The sequence below is a fragment of the Panicum virgatum genome, chromosome 7N (assembly GCF_016808335.1).
Source record: "Panicum virgatum strain AP13 chromosome 7N, P.virgatum_v5, whole genome shotgun sequence".
Lineage (NCBI taxonomy): Eukaryota > Viridiplantae > Streptophyta > Magnoliopsida > Poales > Poaceae > Panicum > Panicum virgatum.
In genome coordinates this window covers 37356480-37375103 of record NC_053151.1, presented here as the reverse complement: position 1 = coordinate 37375103, position 18624 = coordinate 37356480, and the positions used below count along the sequence as shown (strand labels likewise).

At 55.0% G+C, this 18624-nt stretch overlaps 1 protein-coding gene across 1 annotated transcript; it reads right to left on the bottom strand.

The window, feature by feature from the left end:
• Nucleotides 1-15519: 15519 nt before the first annotated feature.
• Nucleotides 15520-18360, bottom strand: LOC120683106 (auxin response factor 8-like). The gene is made up of 3 exons (XM_039965126.1): nt 17014-18360; nt 16042-16934; nt 15520-15900 (listed from the first exon to the last, which is right to left on the bottom strand). The coding sequence occupies exons 1-3, from the start codon at nt 18148-18150 to the stop codon at nt 15828-15830; spliced, it is 2103 nt and encodes a 700-aa protein (XP_039821060.1). The 5' UTR covers nt 18151-18360; the 3' UTR covers nt 15520-15827.
• Between the last annotated feature and the right edge of the window lie 264 nt (nt 18361-18624).

Sequence of the window (18624 nt, the reverse complement as noted above, 5' to 3'; positions counted from 1 at the left end):
CAATTGATCGTGATATTCCACGCTCTGAACCGGCGTCTCGAGGTGGCCGAGGTGGTATGAGGGGAGGTCGCGGCTCGGTGGGGAGTCGAGGTGCACGCAACCCGATGTGGAGGGCTAAGCAGCAGCAGGAGGGTGACAGTTCGGGGTCCAGGAAGCGTGGTTCGGCTGATGTGGAGGAGGACGGTGACGAGCAGGAGTTGGCGGATACGGCGTCGAGCCCCAGCAAGCCCAAGGAGCCTCCGAGGGAGATGGGTGAGCTGTCCACCGCTAGCAGGCAGCTGGTGGTGACTGATGTTCCACCTTTACCACAAGCCTACAAGTCCCCTAAAGAAGTGAAACGTGCCCGGAGGGGCACGACGAGACAAGAAGCTCGGAATGAAGAGGCGGGCTCCGTGGAGGAGGCTCGCCAGGCCAAATGAGTTGCTTGAGCTGGAACTGTTGCGGAATTGGCAACGCCGCGACAGTGAAGGAGCTTCGTGATCTAACGAGGCGTGTTGCCCCTTCTATACTATACCTTCTTGAGACACAGGTACATAAGGCGAGAGTGGAACAACTTAAAGGTACATTAGGCTTTGATAGAGCTTTTGCTATTAGCAGTACAGGTCGCAGTGGTGGTCTGGGAATTTTCTGGAATTCTAATAATATTCAAATTGAGATTTTACCGTACTCACAATACCATATTGATGCTATCGTCAAAGAGGGCGACTCTGAGCCGTGGAGGCTGACGTGTGTGTACGGGGAAGCGCAAGTTCAGGAGAGGCACAAAACTTGGAGTTTGTTGAAATTTATCAAGTCGTCCTCGCACCTCCCTTGGGCGTGTGTAGGCGACTTCAATGAAGTGCTTCAGCAGTCTGAGCATGTGGGAGTATAGGAGCGCAGATTCTCTCAAATGGCAGGCTTCAGAGAGATGGTAGATGTTTGTGGCTTCTGTGATGTTGGTTTTGAGGGGCGAAATTGGACTTTCGAGAAGAGAGTAACAGGGGGCTCTTTCTGCCGGGTGCGGCTGGATCGAGGGCTGGCTACGGGTGATTGGTGTAGCCGTTTTCCAAATGCTTCAGTTAGACATCTTACCGCGGCTGCATCAGACCACCAACCGATCCTCTTGTGCTGGCGCCCGACAAGCCAGCCAAGGAGGAGTGGTAGGCGTTTCCATTATGAAACAATGTGGGAATCCCACCCGGAGTTTGCACATACATTGAAGGAAGCTTGGGTTGCTCAGGGACAGCAGCTTCAGCAACCGATCTGCTCGCCAAGCTGAAGGAGGTGTCATCACATCTATCGGTATGGGATAGAAACTCTTTCGGTAGTGTGCAACGGGAACTCCAGCGGCTGAACAAGGAGCTAGAGAAGAGAAGAGATGATGAACAGAGGTTAGGTCCTTCCTATGAGGAGTTAAAACTGGTTGAGAGAATAAGTGAACTCAACCATAGGGAGGAAGTAATGTGGAAGCAACGTTCTCGGATTTTATGGCTGGCAGAGGGGGACAAAAATACCAAGTTCTTCCACTTGCAAGCGAGCATGAGAAAACGAAGAAACAAGATAAAATGGCTCAAGCGTCCTGATGGACAGTTCACTGAGAATGAGGGGGAACTCAAAACGGTTGTATCCGATTTCTATGGGCTTTTGTATACATCGGAGGCTACTGAGAACATGGAGAGCGTCCTGTCTACAGTACCTAGAAAAGTGGCGGATAGTATGAACAGGGATCTGTTGAAAGATTATGGAAGAGGAGAAATTAAACAGGCCTTGTTTCAAATGTTTCCCACAAAAGCACCAGGCCCTGACAGCTTCCCGGCACATTTTTTCAGAGGCATTGGGAGCTATGTGGAGAGGAGGTCACTAATATAGTGATTAAGTTGTTGAGCGGGAGGGAAGATGTTTCGGCAATAAACGAAACACTTATCGTTCTCATACCCAAGGTGGCGAGTCCAGAGGAGATCAGTCAATTTAGACCGATTAGCCTCTGTAATGTGTTATACAAGATTGCTTCAAAAGTGGTGGCAAACAGATTGAAGGTAATCTTGTCTGAGATTATATCGGAGGAGCAATCAGCTTTCGTGCCTGGAAGATTGATCACAGACAATATTATTTCAGCATACGAATGCTTGCATTTCATGAAGCGCCAGAGAGCGGTGAATATGAGATGTTGTGCTCTCAAGTTGGATATGATGAAGGCCTATGATCGTGTGGAGTGGATTTATCTTGCTGCTATATTGACTAAACTGGGCTTTCATCAGAGTTGGGTGCAAATGGTAATGAGCTTGGTTACTTCAGTCTCATTCTCGGTCTTGCTTAATGGTGATCGTCTGGAAAATTTCAGACCAACGAGGGGTTTACGCCAAGGTGATCCAATTTCGCCTTATCTGTTCTTATTATCAGCAGAGGGCCTGAGTGGCCTCATAAATTCTAAAATTCAGTCATCTGTACTCAATGGGATAAAAGTGGCACCGTCGGCTCCGACTGTTAGCCACCTACTCTTTGCCGATGACATCCTGCTGTTTTTCAGAGCGGATGTGGCAAATGCTGAGATCATTACGGAGGTTTTGGGGATATATTGTGGGGCATCAGGACAACGTGTTAATATGGAGAAGTCATTGATCCTTTTTGCTAAAGGAGTTGGACAGCAGTCCAGGGAGGAGATGAAGCTGCTCTTGAATGTCCACAATGAATCTCTAAATGAAAAATACCTCGGCCTCCCTACAGTAGTAGGGTCTACAACTATGGATGCTTTCAAATATCTGAAGGACAAATTGTGGACACGGGTTGAGGGGTGGCAGGAGAAACTTCTTTCGGCAGCTGCCAAAGAAGTTTTGGTGAAATCGGTAGCGCAAGCCTTACCCACATATGCAATGTCAGTTTTCATATTACCACGTGGGCTGTGTGATCATCTCACTAGCGTGATAAGGAAATTCTGGTGGGGCAGCAAGGAGGGGAAGCGAAAGACAGCCTGGGTGGCTTGGGACTCAATGGTGAAATCGAAGTCACTGGGAGGACTGGGGTTAAGAGATATGGAGCTTTTCAATTTAGCTCTTCTTGCAAAGCAGGGGTGGAGACTGCTGAAAGATCCATCATCCTTGAGTGCGAGGATTTTGAAAGCTGTGTATTTTCCGAACACAGAATTTCTAGAGGCTGAATTGGGGTCGTCCCCATCTCGTGTGTGGAGGTCGATCACAGACGGCAGAGAGGTTCTCAAGGAAGGATTGATTAAGAGAATTGGTACGGGAGCATCAACACCAATTTGGTCAACGAATTGGTTACCAGCTGGCAACTTGAGGAGACCAATCCCGACGGACAAACCAAACGCTCCTCACCTGGTTTCTGAACTTATCGACGCCACGGAAGCCAGGTGGCATATTTCTGTGCTTAATGAGTTTTTCTCCCCGCTTGATGTTGATACTATCTTGAGTATACCTATTAGCACAAGAATCCAAGAGGACTTTTGGGCTTGGCACTATGAAAAGAAGGGGGTTTTCACGGTTCGATCGGCTTACCATATGATCATCCACAAACGTGACCAGGTGGATTCAGCGGATGCTAATCGCTCGGAAAGATCTGATCAATCAGCTATGAAGAAGGAGTGGAAATCACTATGGGCAGTAAAGGTACCTTCAAAGATTAATATGTTCTTATGGAGGTTAGCACGTCATTCTTTGCCTACTAATGATGTGAGACATCATAGACATATGGCGGATAGCAGTGCCTGTTATTTCTGCGGGCAGCAGGATTCTTGGCGTCATTCTTTGCTTGAATGCAACGTAGCCAAGTGTATATGGGCGCTAGAAGATGAGCAGATGGCGTCGATGGTCAGCACGGTTGATGATCCGTGCGCAAAGGGGTGGTTAGTTCAGATATTCAGATCTCTGAACAATGAGGAAGCAGTCCGATGTGCAGTGGTCTTGTGGGCAATCTGGTATGCGCGGAGAAAGGCGATTCATGAATCCGTCTTCCAGAGCCCTCTCTCGACACATAGCTTCATTCAGAGGTTTATGGCGGATCTGTCGGTGGTGCAAACTCAACGGCATTGTCCTGATTCATCCAAACAAAGAACGGGTCCTTCCCTTCCTGCTCAGTGCGGCCTGGCATGGTGTCCCCCCCCCCCCCCCCCCCCGGTTGAGCGTTGTTAAAATTAATGTGGATGCTGGTTTAGCAAAGAATGGAGGCAAGGTTGCAGCGGCGGCGATCGCTAGGAATACAACAGGTGATTTCCTTGGAGCCTCGGTGCTTGTTCTCAAGGGTCTCAAAGAACCTGAAATTGTGGAGGCGATAGCCTGCAGAGAAGGTCTGGCTTTGGCACAAGACATTCAAGTAACGCGAGTGAGGTTGGCTTGCGACAATGCGAATGTGATCAGCAGTATTAATCAAGGTAGCAATGGTGTTTATGGCCAGATAGTGAAGGAAATCCAAGAAGAAAGCAAGTCTTTGGAGAGCGTTGAGTTCATCCATGAGAGAAGATCGACAAACATCGATGCCCATAGAATAGCTCGTAGTTCCCTCTATGAGGATGAAGGCCGCCATGTTTGGTTTCTGTATCCACCATATGGTATTTGTAACTCCTATGCGGATGCTAGTTAATGAATAAATGCATAGGTTTCGCTCAAAAAAAAATCCAATCCCATTAGACATGGGGCGCGCACGTGAGGCGCCGGGACAAAGTTTCCCCTGGGAGGAGGGGTGTGAATGTGTGATGGCCCAACTCGGCTTCCATGGTGCACTACAGGCTGCAACACCAGTGCGCGTCATCGAAGTGTCGAGACTCGAGAGACGATGTCCTGCTCTACTAATGAGAGAATCATTTTAGAACTGGCAGGTGCGTGTCAGTCAGTCGGACGCAAATGGCTCTGCTGCTGCCAGGATAGAACCGGTCGACATTTGCAAGCATCTGTTGACTTGAGCTGCAGTTTGGCGACAGGCTAGGTGTATTACCCAGGTCGGCTATGCTGTCTTCTAGTTCTAGCATTAGACTAGAAGAGCTCTACTCTGCAGTCTGCACTGGACGCTTGAGGTGTACACTGTACTAGTAGGGTCAACCGCCGGCGTGGTCAGGCCGGGAGGCAGGCAGGCGGTGCCCAGCAGTTACAACTGAGGCCATGAAATTCATGGTTAACACAATGGTAATGGTCATTGTTAAGGCTATTGTAACAGTCATGTTTATTGCTGCTGTTATAGAAAGAATTGAAGAATTGCACTTATGTTAGACATAACATCTACTCCCTCCGTCCTAAAATACAAGTCATCCTAGAAATTTTAGGACAAATTTACTAGAAGGTAAAATGACCATGTTTATCCCTATTTGTTATCCATATTTGGTAGTAATTGATTCTTACATGCACATGCACTTTCTAAATAGGGTAAAGTGACTTGTTTTTTGGGACAATTTTTGAATCCCAGAATGACTTGTTTTTTTGGGACGGAGGGAGTATTCTGTAATTCCCTATATATGTAACCTTGAGATCAATAAGAAATCAATCATTTTTCACTATCCAATTGTCTACAATTTCTACTTCAAACACGTTATCAGCAGCTCTTCCAATTGAGCAAGAACAAGAAAATAAGAGGTCACCGATTTGCAAGGGTAAGAATGGCTCGTAAATCAATTCCCTTTGCGGCTGGTTCCTCTCTTCCTAGAAATCTCCGTGCACGACTCCTTCGTCTCCTGCTTGATGCACTCCTCCCGGCTCCGGTGCGTCGCCCTCACCGCGGCAGGGACTTCTTCAATTGTGGAGGAAGACGCCGCAATGGTAACGCAGCTACTTGAAGAGTTGCTCAAACCGACAGCAGCGACTCCTGCACTCACACAACTCATCGCGGACAGGAGGGATCCATCATGGTGACGACGTTCTGTCCTCGCCATGGCCAGTCGTCCTATTCTTGTGGCGACGACGGTTCCTCTTCACCGGAGTACACGCCGGTAACGCCGCCGAACTCTCCAACTCCGGCACGCCGCCAGAATTCCTCCTCAGAGGCATAATTGCCGCGCGCCGCGGAGCCCCGCACTTCTCCATAATCGTGGACAGCTCCAGCAACATCGCCCCGGCAACACCGCCTCCACCTCCACCACCGGCTTCCTCGACTGCCAGCCGCCCGACCGCAGCCGCGGGAGTCAACGCGCGTCCCGGTCGCATAATCAAGATCGGGCATGTCCCGTCCTGACGCCCCTCACCCTCAAGTGAGGGGGAGGCTCGAGCACAGGCGAGGGAGACGGGGTCCAGGAGGAGGCGGGCGGCGGCGCCTGACCGGCGTGACGCCGCGGCGGTGGGCGACAGCACGGTGGCGCATCTGCGCGGCGATGCCAGACTACGGCGGCGGCGCATCGGAGCAGCGGCGGTGCGGCACCAGCGGAGCGGCGCTGCAGCGGTAGGGGCGACGCACCGGAGCCCGGAGGAGTGCATCAAGCAGGCGACGATGCACGGCGATTTCTTGGGAGAGAGGAACCAGCCTCAAAGGGAATTGATCTACGGGCCATTCTTACCTTTGCAAATCTGGTGACCTCTTGTTTTCTTGTTCTTGCTCAATTGGAAGAGCTGTAGAGACAATTGGATAGTGAAAAATGGCTGACTTCTTATTGATCTCAAGGTTACATATATAGGGAATTACAGAATAGATGTTATGTCTAGTATAAGTTCCATCCTTCAATTTTTTTTCTCTAACAGCAGCAACAAACATAGCTGTTACAGTGGCCTTAACATTGACTGTTACCATTGTCTTAACCATGACTTTCATGGCCTCAATTGTAACTGCTCTTTTGATGATACCAAATAAAAATATTATAACAACTATCCAATTGTCTGTACAATTTCTACTTCTAACACCCACGACGCGGCGGGACATCCGCCCGGCCGCTGCCGTCACCGGCGCATCACCCACACGGGCACCCCGGTTCCATTGCTTTTACTTTAGTTAATCCCCCCGATTGGATCAGCGGCTAATTATAATCGCGCTGATCGTCGGAAGCCGAGCTCGTGTCTCCAGGCAAGCAGCTGGCAGCTCCGGCATGGCGCCGTGTGCCGCGGCGAGGTAGCCTCGCCCGTTGACTTCTTGACCCTGCTGACTTTCGTCCTCCCGGTGGTGGAAGCCAGAGCCTGGAAGGAGCGCGCGTGCTTGCTTCCGCGCTCGCCTATGCGCCGCTGTCCATCTGCTGTCGGCTCGCCGCCTCCCCACCGCTGGAGCTCGGCTCCCGGCACGCCGGCCCCGGGCAGCTCCGGCCACCGCATGCGCCGCACCGACGCCCGCATTTTCTTTATTCCGGCCGGCGCGTTCCTTGCGAGTCGATCATCACTAGCCAGCACAGTCTCAAGGAACCAATGCTTGAGAACGCAGAGTGCCTCCGGCAGATACGCAACGCCCAACCTGTGTTCTATTCTATCTCCGTCTGCGTCGTGGGTGCGCGTGTGATTCCGTTCCGCCAGTCGACGTCGTCTGCTCGAACTAGAAACATCGCACGGTTCCCCCTTCTCTGAAGGGAAAGCAAGGGCGAGCGAGCGACGGCGATGGCTGCAGGCACCAACCAGCTAGAACGCACGGCCGATCGATCGAGCACGCCCATTCCAAGTGACATGGCGACGCCGACCCTTCACACATCATCACGAGCGCGCTCTCTTCATTGGATACAGGAGTAAGGATTTTTACGGTGCACAATACGATTAGTGTGCACCGTAAAAGACCCGGAGGAGGGGGGCATGTCACGCCATCTTTCCGACGATGGCGCCACCAACCTCCCGGTCACGTTTCTCGCCGGCTGTCAGATCGCCCAGCTAAAGTTCGATCGCCTAATCCTGCTAGTCCTCTCTCTCTCCGTACGCTCTGACGGATTGATTAGTTTTGCGATCCCGACACGCCAAGCATTTAAGCCCGTTGTCGATCAGTGTCACGGAACCGCCAAATTAAAACTCTAATTAAGTAATGGCCGTCATTTAAACACATCGGGCGCATTAGCTTAACAACTTAATTTGGCGATCCTTTCTCAACCCACGTCCCGATCGAAACAACACCGATAGTCTCACGCGAAGGTGGACGCAGATGGTATAAACACAACATACATTCGAAAATACAACAATATACAAAAGACTCGACCTTGAGTTTTACAAACCAAGTTTGAATACATACATAACCTATAAACTTTACAAAACCGAAAATAAGGTCCGAATAGAGGAAAGGATCTACAACTACCAAAGAGTACCCGAGGAGATCCCTAACTAAGCGTCGGGCTCCACAACCTCCCATCCCTCTGCATCACGACGGATGAATTTAATGCAGCAGGAACATAAGTCGACATCTGGGTGTCCTGAAATAATTGTGGCAACAAACCCTGAGCAACTAATACTCAGCAAGACTTACCCGACCAATGGGTATAACTTAGCCCACATACCTAGACATGCAAGGCTTTTGGCTGGTGGTTACTTTGCAGAAAACAGCGACTAAAATGAGTCCTTAATTTCCATATTTTAGCTCCAGATTTTATACAAATTAACCCTAATCCAATATTTGCATAAACAAATTATAGCAAACATGGAGGTGCAATCAAGAATAATTCAATATGTTCAACATTATGCTAACATTTTCCTACGATGCAGCAAAGAGATCAAGGCCCTCATAACCGCGAGACACGGCGAATCGATTCGATTTAACCTTGCAAGGTGGACCTAATCAACACGGCACGTATAAGCCCCGTCGGACCACACACACCAACCCTTCTCCTCCTCGCCTCGAACTACAGGACCACCCCACCATCATATGGTCAGCCGAGCTCAACATGAGACCACCAAAAGTAATACATGCATCCCCATTTCTCTACGACTACTCGACTACCCCAGGAGGTGAGATGAAGTCCTGTACTTTCGAAGCAAAGCAGTACTAGGCTTACCGGTTTCGACTATCTCCTACTCCCGGCATGCGGTTAGTACAATTCAATTCCCGATCAGCACTGCCGACAACGGCCGGTCCTTAATCGACTCAGACAGGACTAAGACAACCAGGAACCCTGTCCTGCTGCCATACCTATATATCATCACCATTCCCGTCCGGTCTTCAATTTCCATATCAACTTCAATATCTCATGTACTGGAATATAAATAAATCCTAATTCTCGCGAGTAACCGGAAATTACTCGACTTCTAAATATCCTATATCTCGCGAGTGACAAGAAATCACTCGGCTTCTACCGAGAATTATTAAGTATAGCATTTCTATCGTCCTATACATACTAGTATAAACTCAAGGAAACCTAGGGATCATGCAACTAGGGTTCCAATCAATTCCTAAACCTAATGCACAAGTAATAGAGACATATATATGTGTCATAATTTTAAATAATAGGACATGCATCGGGGCTTGCCTTCGTGCTGCTGCTCAGAGCTAGAGTCAGACGGGCCTTGAGCCGGGTTCTCACGCCTCTCCTCCTGGGCTTGCTCCGGCTGCTCCTGTGGCGCCGCAATCACCTCGAACACGACGTCCTCAACGGTGGATGCTACACGAATGCATATGAAATAATTGAGTGCAGCTCAATGATGCAACTATTATACTTCAACTGGAATGCCCTACGGACTGTCCGCACCCAAGTGGCGGACCGTCCGCAGTACAACTCTGCCGACCCACCAGAACCAACTACCTCTCTGGACAAATTTCAATCTATACGGTGGACTGTCCGCTCCAACATAGCGGACTGTCCGCAGTTTAACTCTGCAATACCACCAGAGCCAACGACGCCTCTGGACGAAATTTTAATCTCTACTGCGGACCGTCCGGCCCTCCTTGGCGGACCGTCCGCAGTTCACTCTGCCAATTCCACCAGAGACGATAACGTCTCTGGACGAACCCCACCAGAGACAACATCGTCTCTGGACAAATTTTGATCTCTACGGCGGACTGTCCGCTCTCCAATAGCGGACCGTCCGCAGTTCAATTCTACGAAAACACCAGAGACAACATCGTCTCTGGACAACTTCTACTTGACCTGCGGACTGTCCGCCCCTCCTAGGCGGACCGTCCGCCGTTCCTATCTTTTGACACCGCGCAACAGGCGATAGCAAGCGCGGCGGCGGCGGCTGTTCTCCGTCGCCGGCGGCGCACAACGGAAGGGGAAAAAGGCCGGGGAGTACAAATAACTCACCACGAATTCATTCCCGGGGTCGGTTCGGGCGAAGGACGACCGGTGTAACATCCCAAAATCCACCGAAATAATTCACACGATAAAATGGTTTAAAAAGTTTTTCGTCGTTGAGCTCAAACCTTTTTCCCGCCTGATCCCCCGATCTCCGAAAGACCCGACCCCGACATCCGAATCCATCGCATTGTTCACCCTCGACCCGCGTGACGCGCCCGACCGCGCGCGCGTGCCCGACGCCGCACGTGGCCGACCGGGCCCCGCGATCGCGGCGCGAATCCCTCCACCTCTCTCTCCCTCCCCTCCTTTTCTTTTTCCATTTTCCATTTTCTTTTCTTTTCTTCTTTTCCTTTCCTCCCTCCTTCCTTTTCTCTCTCCTTCCCTCTGCCGCGCACTTGGCCTGGCCCCCTCACTTCCTGGCCGCACCGCCGCTCCAGCGCCGCCCCTCTCTCCTCGCGCGCTGCTGGGCAGCTCGCCGGCCATGCCCCGGCCTACCCCTGCTCCGCACGCCCCTGGCCCACGCTCTCCGCCGCGCCACTGCCCCGCTCGCCCACCGCCGCACGAACCGCCGCGACATCGCGCGCGCACGCACGCACACACGCTCGGGCTCGCCACGACACCGGCCCCGTGCGCCGCCACCGTCGCGCGCGCTCCCCACTCCGCCCACACGCCCACGCCGAGCCGGGACGCACGCGCCACGCCGCGACACCGGCACGCTGCACGCCTCGCCGTGCCACGCGCACGCGTGCTCCACACAGCCAAGCCACCCGCCACGCCGCTCGCCTCGGCCTGCTGAGCCGACGACGCATCACGTCGCCGGCCGCATCGCTGACCCGCGCGCACGCGCCGTCGCCCTGGGTGCACAGCGCCAGCGACCTCGGCACAGCGCCGCCTGCGACGGTCGCCGCCTGCCCGAGGCATCGCGTCACCTCGCCGTTCGCACCCCGCCCGCCGTTGACGCCCGCACAGCGCCGCCGGTCGCCGCCTGCCCGAGGCGTCGCATCACCGTCCGCACCACCGCCCAGCTGCCGCCGTCCCCGCTACGCGCCACCGCAGCCCACTGCTCGCCTCGACGCTCGAGCGGCACAGCGCCGAGCCGGCCCCCACCGCCATTAAAGCCGGCTGCGGAGTCCGCCGGGCCGCCACCGCCGCACCCTCACCTCCACCGCCTTAGTTCGACTTTAAAAGGACGCCCAGCACCGTCCCTTCGCCCCATGACCACCTCCGCCACCCCCAGCACCTCCTCCCTAGCTCGCAGCGCCGCCGCCACGCTCACTGCTGCCCGCCGCCGCCCGCTCCCGTGACCAAAGCACCTCGCTTCCTCCCCACCCGGGCCAAGGGCCAAGGTAGGACCCTCTTGGCACTCTCTCACCCTTCCCCTTCTCCCTGGCCGCCCGCAAGCACCGCAACGGTGCCACCACGACCGCCGCCGCTCGCCGCTGCCCGCCCCCGTGGCCAGACCACCTCGGGCCGCCTCTGGCCGAACTGCGGCCAGGGATCGGGCCCCCACACCTCCCTCCTCCTTGCCCCCTCGATCCCGGCCGCCGCCGTGGCCCAGAGCGCCCGAATCGGGCCGCCGGCGACACGCCGCCCCCTCCCCTATTCTACGGTCGGGAGGAAGGAGAGAGGGGGGCACATTTGCCCAAAAGCCCCTCCCCTTCCCTATATTTAGTAAAGAAACCTCCCACCTTTTTCCTTTTTGCAAAGAAAACCCTGCCCTTTACCCTATTTTAGAATAAACCTTCTCCTCATAAAAACATAATTCTAAATATAACCTTGACCCTTCCCGAATAGTCCAAATGTTTCTAGAAATTACAGACAGACCCCTGCCTTCTCGAGAATATTTACAACTAGGCCCCGGATTCCTGATCTAGCCCCTGAACCCTTATAAAAACTATTATTTCATGCACCAAACGAACTCTGATCGGCCCGAAACTTTACCACGCCTTTCTTAACCTAGTTTCAGCCATGCCATTAAGAAACCACCCAAAAATATTACTCCGAACCCCATATCTTAATTACTTCCGATTCGAGCTCAACGATAAACTTTTATTGATTGTGTGTTTGTTTGTTCGTGACATAGACCACGGTGTGAACGAAGGAGAGCCCGTTGACGAGCAGTACTGTGAGCCCGTGAACGAGGACCAGATCCGTGACCCCGAGCCCGAAGGACAGTGCTTCGACCAGGACATCCCCGAAGGCTTCGAAGACGGCAAGTTCAATCCCGTCCTTTGATGCATGTTTCAGTCCTAGTTTTTATTAACATAACCTATTGGACTGCTTTATAAAATTGCATATGTTTTTCCTGCATGAAAACACAGTTGGATAGCCACCCCTTGATTTGTTATAACCATTTCTTGACCACCTAGATTAATGTCTGTTTTTGCTTGGACGTTAATCGCTATTAGAACGCTTAGGACTATACACATAAAGCTATTTCGTTTTATAAAAGAAAATGTGTGAGTATGTGGGAAGGGATAAATGCGGTGTTTTTTTTTTTTGAAAAAGTGAGTTTTAGACGGGATGGATGGTATTTCTGCGGGATTTGCCATTTGGTGTGCCCGTGCCGGTGTGGCAGGGCAAGGAAGGGAGATATCCATCTTGTCACAACTAAGGACCGAGTTGATGTGTCATCTCACCTAACTCCACCATCGTGCAAACCACTCGACCGTTGAATGGGCAACGGCTTAGCATAAACCCCACTAGTTGATGTGATAGCCATCAGGAGGGCTGAGAGCAACGGGTGACCAAGGAGAAGGGATAGCCTCAGTGTGACTTATACCCCGGTTATACCTCAGAGTTAGGTCGATGACCCCTTGGTGAATTCCGTGATGGCAAATCAGGTCTAGCTAAGGTGTGTAATGGCTATGTCCGGATCTACACCGTCACCACGGTGCTCGTGTTGTGGTACCCGCTTGTGGGTAAAGTTGCACCCCTCTACAGAGTCAAAAGTTATTCGAATAGCCGTGCCCACGGTATTGGGCAAGTTATGGTGTGGTCACATAACTAGTGTTTCTTTGGGTTGGGCTAGCGTGAGTTATTTTGAAATTGTATCCAGCAGTTGTGTCGTGTGCTACGACGGACGGGGAGTCCGGTAGCAGTTTAAAACTTGAACTCCGTGTTACTCATATAAAAACTGGTTTCTGAAATGTTTTCGGCTAAACGAACCCCTGCATAAAATTTAGCTTTCCGCAAATTAAACCGTAACCTTATCCTTGTTCTACTTGAGCATGTTATTCTGATATAACCCCTTCCGTGGGTGTGATTGGACTTGTTGAGTACGTTTGTACTCACCCCATTCTTACTTTTTACAGAAGAAGACCCAGACTTCGTACCAGACGACGCCGAGTAGGGTTATCGTTCTACACCCAACCTTGCCTGTGGGACCGGCCATGTTCGAGATGTTTTCGCTGGCGCAGTACTCGGAGCCCGAGCTAGATCCCATGTGGGTCGCGCTCTGGTGTTATGTCGTAGCCTGGTTACTTATTATTATCATTTGTATCGAGTGTCCTCCTCGGAGGTTTGTACGGTAATGAACCATCTGATGTAATAAATGTGGCATCAGCCTCCTGGGGCTGATGTTTGTATCATATTTAAATTCTCTCTTATGAGGGTACGCTTCAACCGGAGAGGCAGATCGACGGTGGAGCAAAGCTCCAAGAGGCTCCAATGGTGACCGGTGGTGGTTGGAGTGATTCCGGCCGGGGAGAAGCCGGGCTGGGGGTTGGGGAAGGTGGAGGATGTGTCGGGGAAGGTTCTCGCGCGAGGAATCGAAATATGGTGGCCGGAGGAGGGAGATCGACCGAAGGGGGCGCGAGGAATCGAAGTATGGTGGCTCGTCACTGGTTGAAGAATGAAGAAGAGGAAAGAGGATATGATAGGCGGGTCAAACAACCAGGATAAATATCTAGGCGTTACTTTGACTTTGGCGGACCGTCTGCCGATCCCTAGCGGACCGTCCGCGGTTTTCGTAGGTGTTACAATGCCGAGAGACTCGCGCCGCAAAGCGTGGCGTGGCGACTTGCATTGCGCCGCAAACATGTGCCAGTCCCTTCCCTTGACCTGAAATTATGCCCCCACCAGCTGTTGCTGTCAATGTCACAGCAGGAGAGCTAGGTGGTTTGGTTTGGTCTGGTCGGGTCCGGTCTGGTTAAGTAGACGGGCACATCCGTAATCCGTTAAGTCCTATAGCTAGCTAGCTAATGACCTGCCGCCAAGCTAACCCATTTCCCGTTCCTGTTCCTGCCGCTGCGTCCTCTCTGGCCACTGACCAGACCCGTCGGCCGGCCGGCGTCGTGTGTGAAACTGAAACGCAGGCCGGCCGGACGGCACGGGTACGCAGGCAGGCCTCCCCTCCTGACGTCCGGCACCCTTCGTGTCGCGCCGGAGACTGGCGGCCGATTGCGCCTTCGCTCGCTCTGCTCTGCCTTGGCTGTGTTGCCTTTTCCGCCCCGTCTTCTTCTTGTGCGGCCGTGGCGACAGCGACGCGAGGTCAAGAACACCTACCGAACAAGCAAGCAGAAGCCGGCCCCCGTGGGGACCGATGAGCTCGCGACGGAGCCACCTTTGTCTCCTGGTGGTGGCACTGGCTGGTCCAGGGGGCCTCCGGCGTGCGGTGCGATCTGCACCGGTCGACGTCGACGAAAACCTTTGCCGACCCGTCGCTATGCCTGTCGCGTCTTGCGTGGACGCGGAAGACGACCCTCGATCGCCCAAAAAATGACCGGAGTAGTTAGGCGCGAACTGCATGGTTAATTCCGAATACGACCGCAGAAACGCTCGCTCTTTCCTCGTGTTGTCAGCAGGTAGCGCCAGGCTAGTAGTGGTTTCCTGTTTCCATCACTCGCTGATCAGTCCAGCACCCACCCGGAGCTAGCACTAGCAGTGTGGAGCAAAAGCCCCAAGAAGGCAAGAGCCTATCAGCAGACAAACAAGCAACGATGAACAGGGTGGCAGTACGTGGGAGCGGCACTACCTACACTACTGCTCCTGCGGTGCACAGCACTGTTGCGTTAGCTGGGACGTCCACTTCGCGCGGCGACATCCTATCCTATTCCCGGGGGCGAAACGGGCAAGCAGCACAATTATTTTGCCGCGGCAGGCAAAGGACAGGCAGGCCCCTGGTTGGACTGGAGGCATCACCAGAGCAGCATCAAAGGCAGCAGGGATACGCAACAGGAGGCCGGCCACCTGCCACAGACAAACAAGGGAGCAAATGAAATGCCTGGAGCTGCATCATCCCAAGCACACCCCCAGGCTCATCTCATCAGTCATCAGAGGCAGAGCCTGCATTCCAGGCATTCAATCGGTTCTCCTGCTGCTCCTGTCTCCCTGCCACCGGGGTCGGGATGCCAACAGAGCCCAGGAGGAGCAGCCGGTCTTGCTTCTGAACCAGCAGCACAGAGCTTCGAGTTTGAACATTGAAATCCAAAAGGGGAACCGGATATATAGGTTAAGGACCAAAGATTACATCCTGTTTGCGTTATCAGAAGGGGAAAACATCAACAACAAGAACTAAACTGATTAAAAGGGATGAGGAAAATCAACCTAGCTGAACACCCGCATCAGCCTAGCTCCCTGGCTAAGCTGTGAACTCCCTAGGCCTCTGCCGATCGGAAAAAAGAAAACCGCAAGCAGATGCAGCTAGCTTCTTCAGCTGTGCACCCGGCTTATTGCGCGCGTCCTAGGAGTGTAGCGCCGTAAGTTATTTGCAGCTGATCCCGGGTGCTCATTGGCTCCCCGTGTTGTCGCTGCCGGCGTCACCCAGTATTGTGATCCTTCGCGCTGATCTCATGAACGCACTGCAAATTAAATGAGAGGGGAAACAAGGTTTAGCCTTTTTATCTTTCAGTTTACTAAGGCATTGGAAAAACAATTGTTAAGTTCGCTTTGGATTTGTATAAAAGCAAATTGGAGAGAGAAGAAGTTGCTGATGAGCTCACCTGAAAGGCTCATCGCCGACGTGCTTCACCTCGCCGGCGGCGGTGCGGTACAGCACATGGCTCATCCTCAGCTCAGCGTCGTCGATCAGGAACATGCGGGACAGGCGGGCGCGCAGCTCCTCGAACGAGCCCAGCGCCGAGAGGTCGAGGTTCCGGCCGACGGCGTCCGACTCCACGAAGGCCTTGCACTGCCCGTGCCCGTGCCCGGGCTCCAGCCCCGCGTCCAACAGGTTGTTCTTTGCAGGGCTGCCCTCGGTGACGCCGGAGCCGGAGCCGGAGCGATCCGGTGTGTTGGGTGACCTTTTCCTGGTGGCTCCCGGCGACGAGGTCGGGCTGTTGCTCTTCATCTGCTCCTCGGTCAGTATCGCCCGCCCGAAAAGCATTATCCCCACTGGCTTGACGTCGTCGGCCTTGTTGGCGGCAGCTGGTGGAGAGCGCGGCGCGTCGCGGCGGGGCGGCGGGTTGCCGATCGCCAGGTCGGTGCTGATCCTTGGCGCGGCAGGGGCGTGGTGATCGGCGGGGCGGACGCCGCAAAACAGCAAGCTTTGCTGCAGGTTGCCGGTGTGGAGATCCGAAAAGAATGGAGCGAGTTGCGCATGCCTGGCTCCCTGTATGCCTGCAGCAGCGCTGCCGTCGGGGAAGGGGAAGAAGGGGAGCGGGTGCGGGTGCGGGTGCGGGTGCGGGTGCGGGTGGGGCGCCAGCGGAGGGAGCGGGCGGGCGGGCGGGTCGAAAAGCGGCTGGCCCTCGAAGGGGAACTCCGGGATGCGCTGCTTCTTGCGCGGCGGCGGCGAGAAGTTGGGCAGGTGGAGGTTGGGCATACTCGACACCTGCTCGACCAGCCACGGGCACACGCGCTTGACGTTCTGTAGGAGCTCCGGCTCGTCCCAGGTCACCTGCGACAGGGCAATTCTATTTTACCAACGGCTCAACAAGGATCTGTCTGTCGCTCATGGATGGAGAGTGTGCACGTACCTGGAGGAGTCGCCAGGGCGACTGCGGCCAGCGGGCGGAGTCGGCGGCGTGGACGCCGGAGATGGTGCCCATGAACCAGCTGATCCGCGACGAGTCCTCGGTCTCGAACGCCATCTTGAACCGCATGCCGGGGCACCACGGCACCTGCATGGACGCCCTGACCGCGGCCGCGCGCACGCAGAACTCGGGCGTGCTGGCGCGCGGGTAGTGCACCACCTCGAACGGCTGCCCGGCGGCGGCCAGCCTCGCGGCGGCGACCACGTCCTCGGGCGGGACCTTGCCGCTCGGCGAACGCGCGCCGCCGCCCGCATTGCCCCGCACCAGGTTCCCGTAGGGGTCCCAGCCGGACACGGACAGGGAGGGGGAGCCGTCGTCGCCCCCGCCGACGCCGAACCCGCGCTTGGCGCGGCGCAGGCCCACGTGGACCCTGCCGTTCTCGCCGCGCAGGAAGACGATGGAGTCGCCGGCCAGCAGCTTCTTCTTGTTGACGAAGTTGCTCCACCCCGTGGTGAGCAGGTGGCGGCGCGGGGTGCCCCGGTAGATGTGGCGGAACGTCCACTCGACGCCGTGCACGTCCCTGGCGTAGACGCTCTGCACGGGCGGCTCCGCTCGGTAGTCCAGCTCCGGGAAGATGGTCTCGGCGCAGAACCGCGGCACGGAGAAGCCGCCGCCGTTGTTGGCGTCGGACTGCGTGAGCGTCTTGGCGAAGGACGCCGGCTTGGGCTGGTGCTGGTGGTCGTCCCCGGCGTCGGCGTCGGCGGCGTCCGCCACGGGCTCCCCGGGGCGGAGCGGGACGAGGCGTATCCTGGCGAAGACCTCGTCGGTGTGCGGCTCGGCCATGTACCTGACGGCGGCGACGCGGCACGGGACGAAAGGCGGGGCGCCGCGCGCGGCGGACATGTCGACGGCGGCGCTGGCCTGCTCGGCGTGGCCCTGCGGGAAGTAGTAGACCGCGGCGCCGACGGGCGGGACGGTGCACATGGAGCCCGCGCACGCGAGCCAGAGCTGCGCGTCGACGCACCCCTCGCCGGCGCCCGGCGCCGGCTCCTCCTCCTCCTCCAGCGGCGGCGGCGGCGCCATCCGGTGGGCGAGTGTGAGCATCCCGAGCGGCGTCGGCGCGCAGGCTGCAGCAGACATGGCTCTCCTCCTCTTCTAGTCCCTAGTCCACGAGGAGAGCTCTCTCTGGCTCTGGGTAGGGGATGTGCGCGGTGGACTGACTCTACTAGTAGTAGTGGGGAGCGGGGGCCTGGTCGCCTGGAGCTGCGGTTGCCGGGGAGCGGGCGGCTCGGGCGGGGACGTGGAAGGAGTCCTCCGCTGTTGGGCAGCAGCCAGTAACAAACCCTCCGCGCTCGCTCCTGCCCGTTGCTTATAATAAGCGCCGGTGCATGAGCGGCGGAGCGCGACTCGGGGTGGAGCTGTTGGCCCTGGACGACCGGGGGGGCGTGCCGTCGGCAGCCGTTCCGCGGAGCAACGCCGCGCATGGCAGGATGGATGGGCCAGGTGCCCAGGTCTCAAAGGCCGCCGGATGGACTCATGGCTAGTAGAGGGCAGCACAACGGCGATGTGTTGTTGGCGTTGTGTATCGGCGCACGCATGGCATCTTTGTTCGTT

Excerpts from the sequence above, each read along its gene's own strand:
- LOC120683106 (XM_039965126.1), bottom strand. The coding sequence starts at position 18,150 with ATGTCTGCTGCAGCCTGCGCGCCGACGCCGCTCGGGATGCTCACACTC. Across the intron at positions 16,935-17,013 it reads CGCCCTGGCGACTCCTCCAG|GTGACCTGGGACGAGCCGGA; the intron begins GTACGTGCACAC and ends GCCCTGTCGCAG. Across the intron at positions 15,901-16,041 it reads GTCGGCGATGAGCCTTTCAG|TGCGTTCATGAGATCAGCGC; the intron begins GTGAGCTCATCA and ends TTTAATTTGCAG.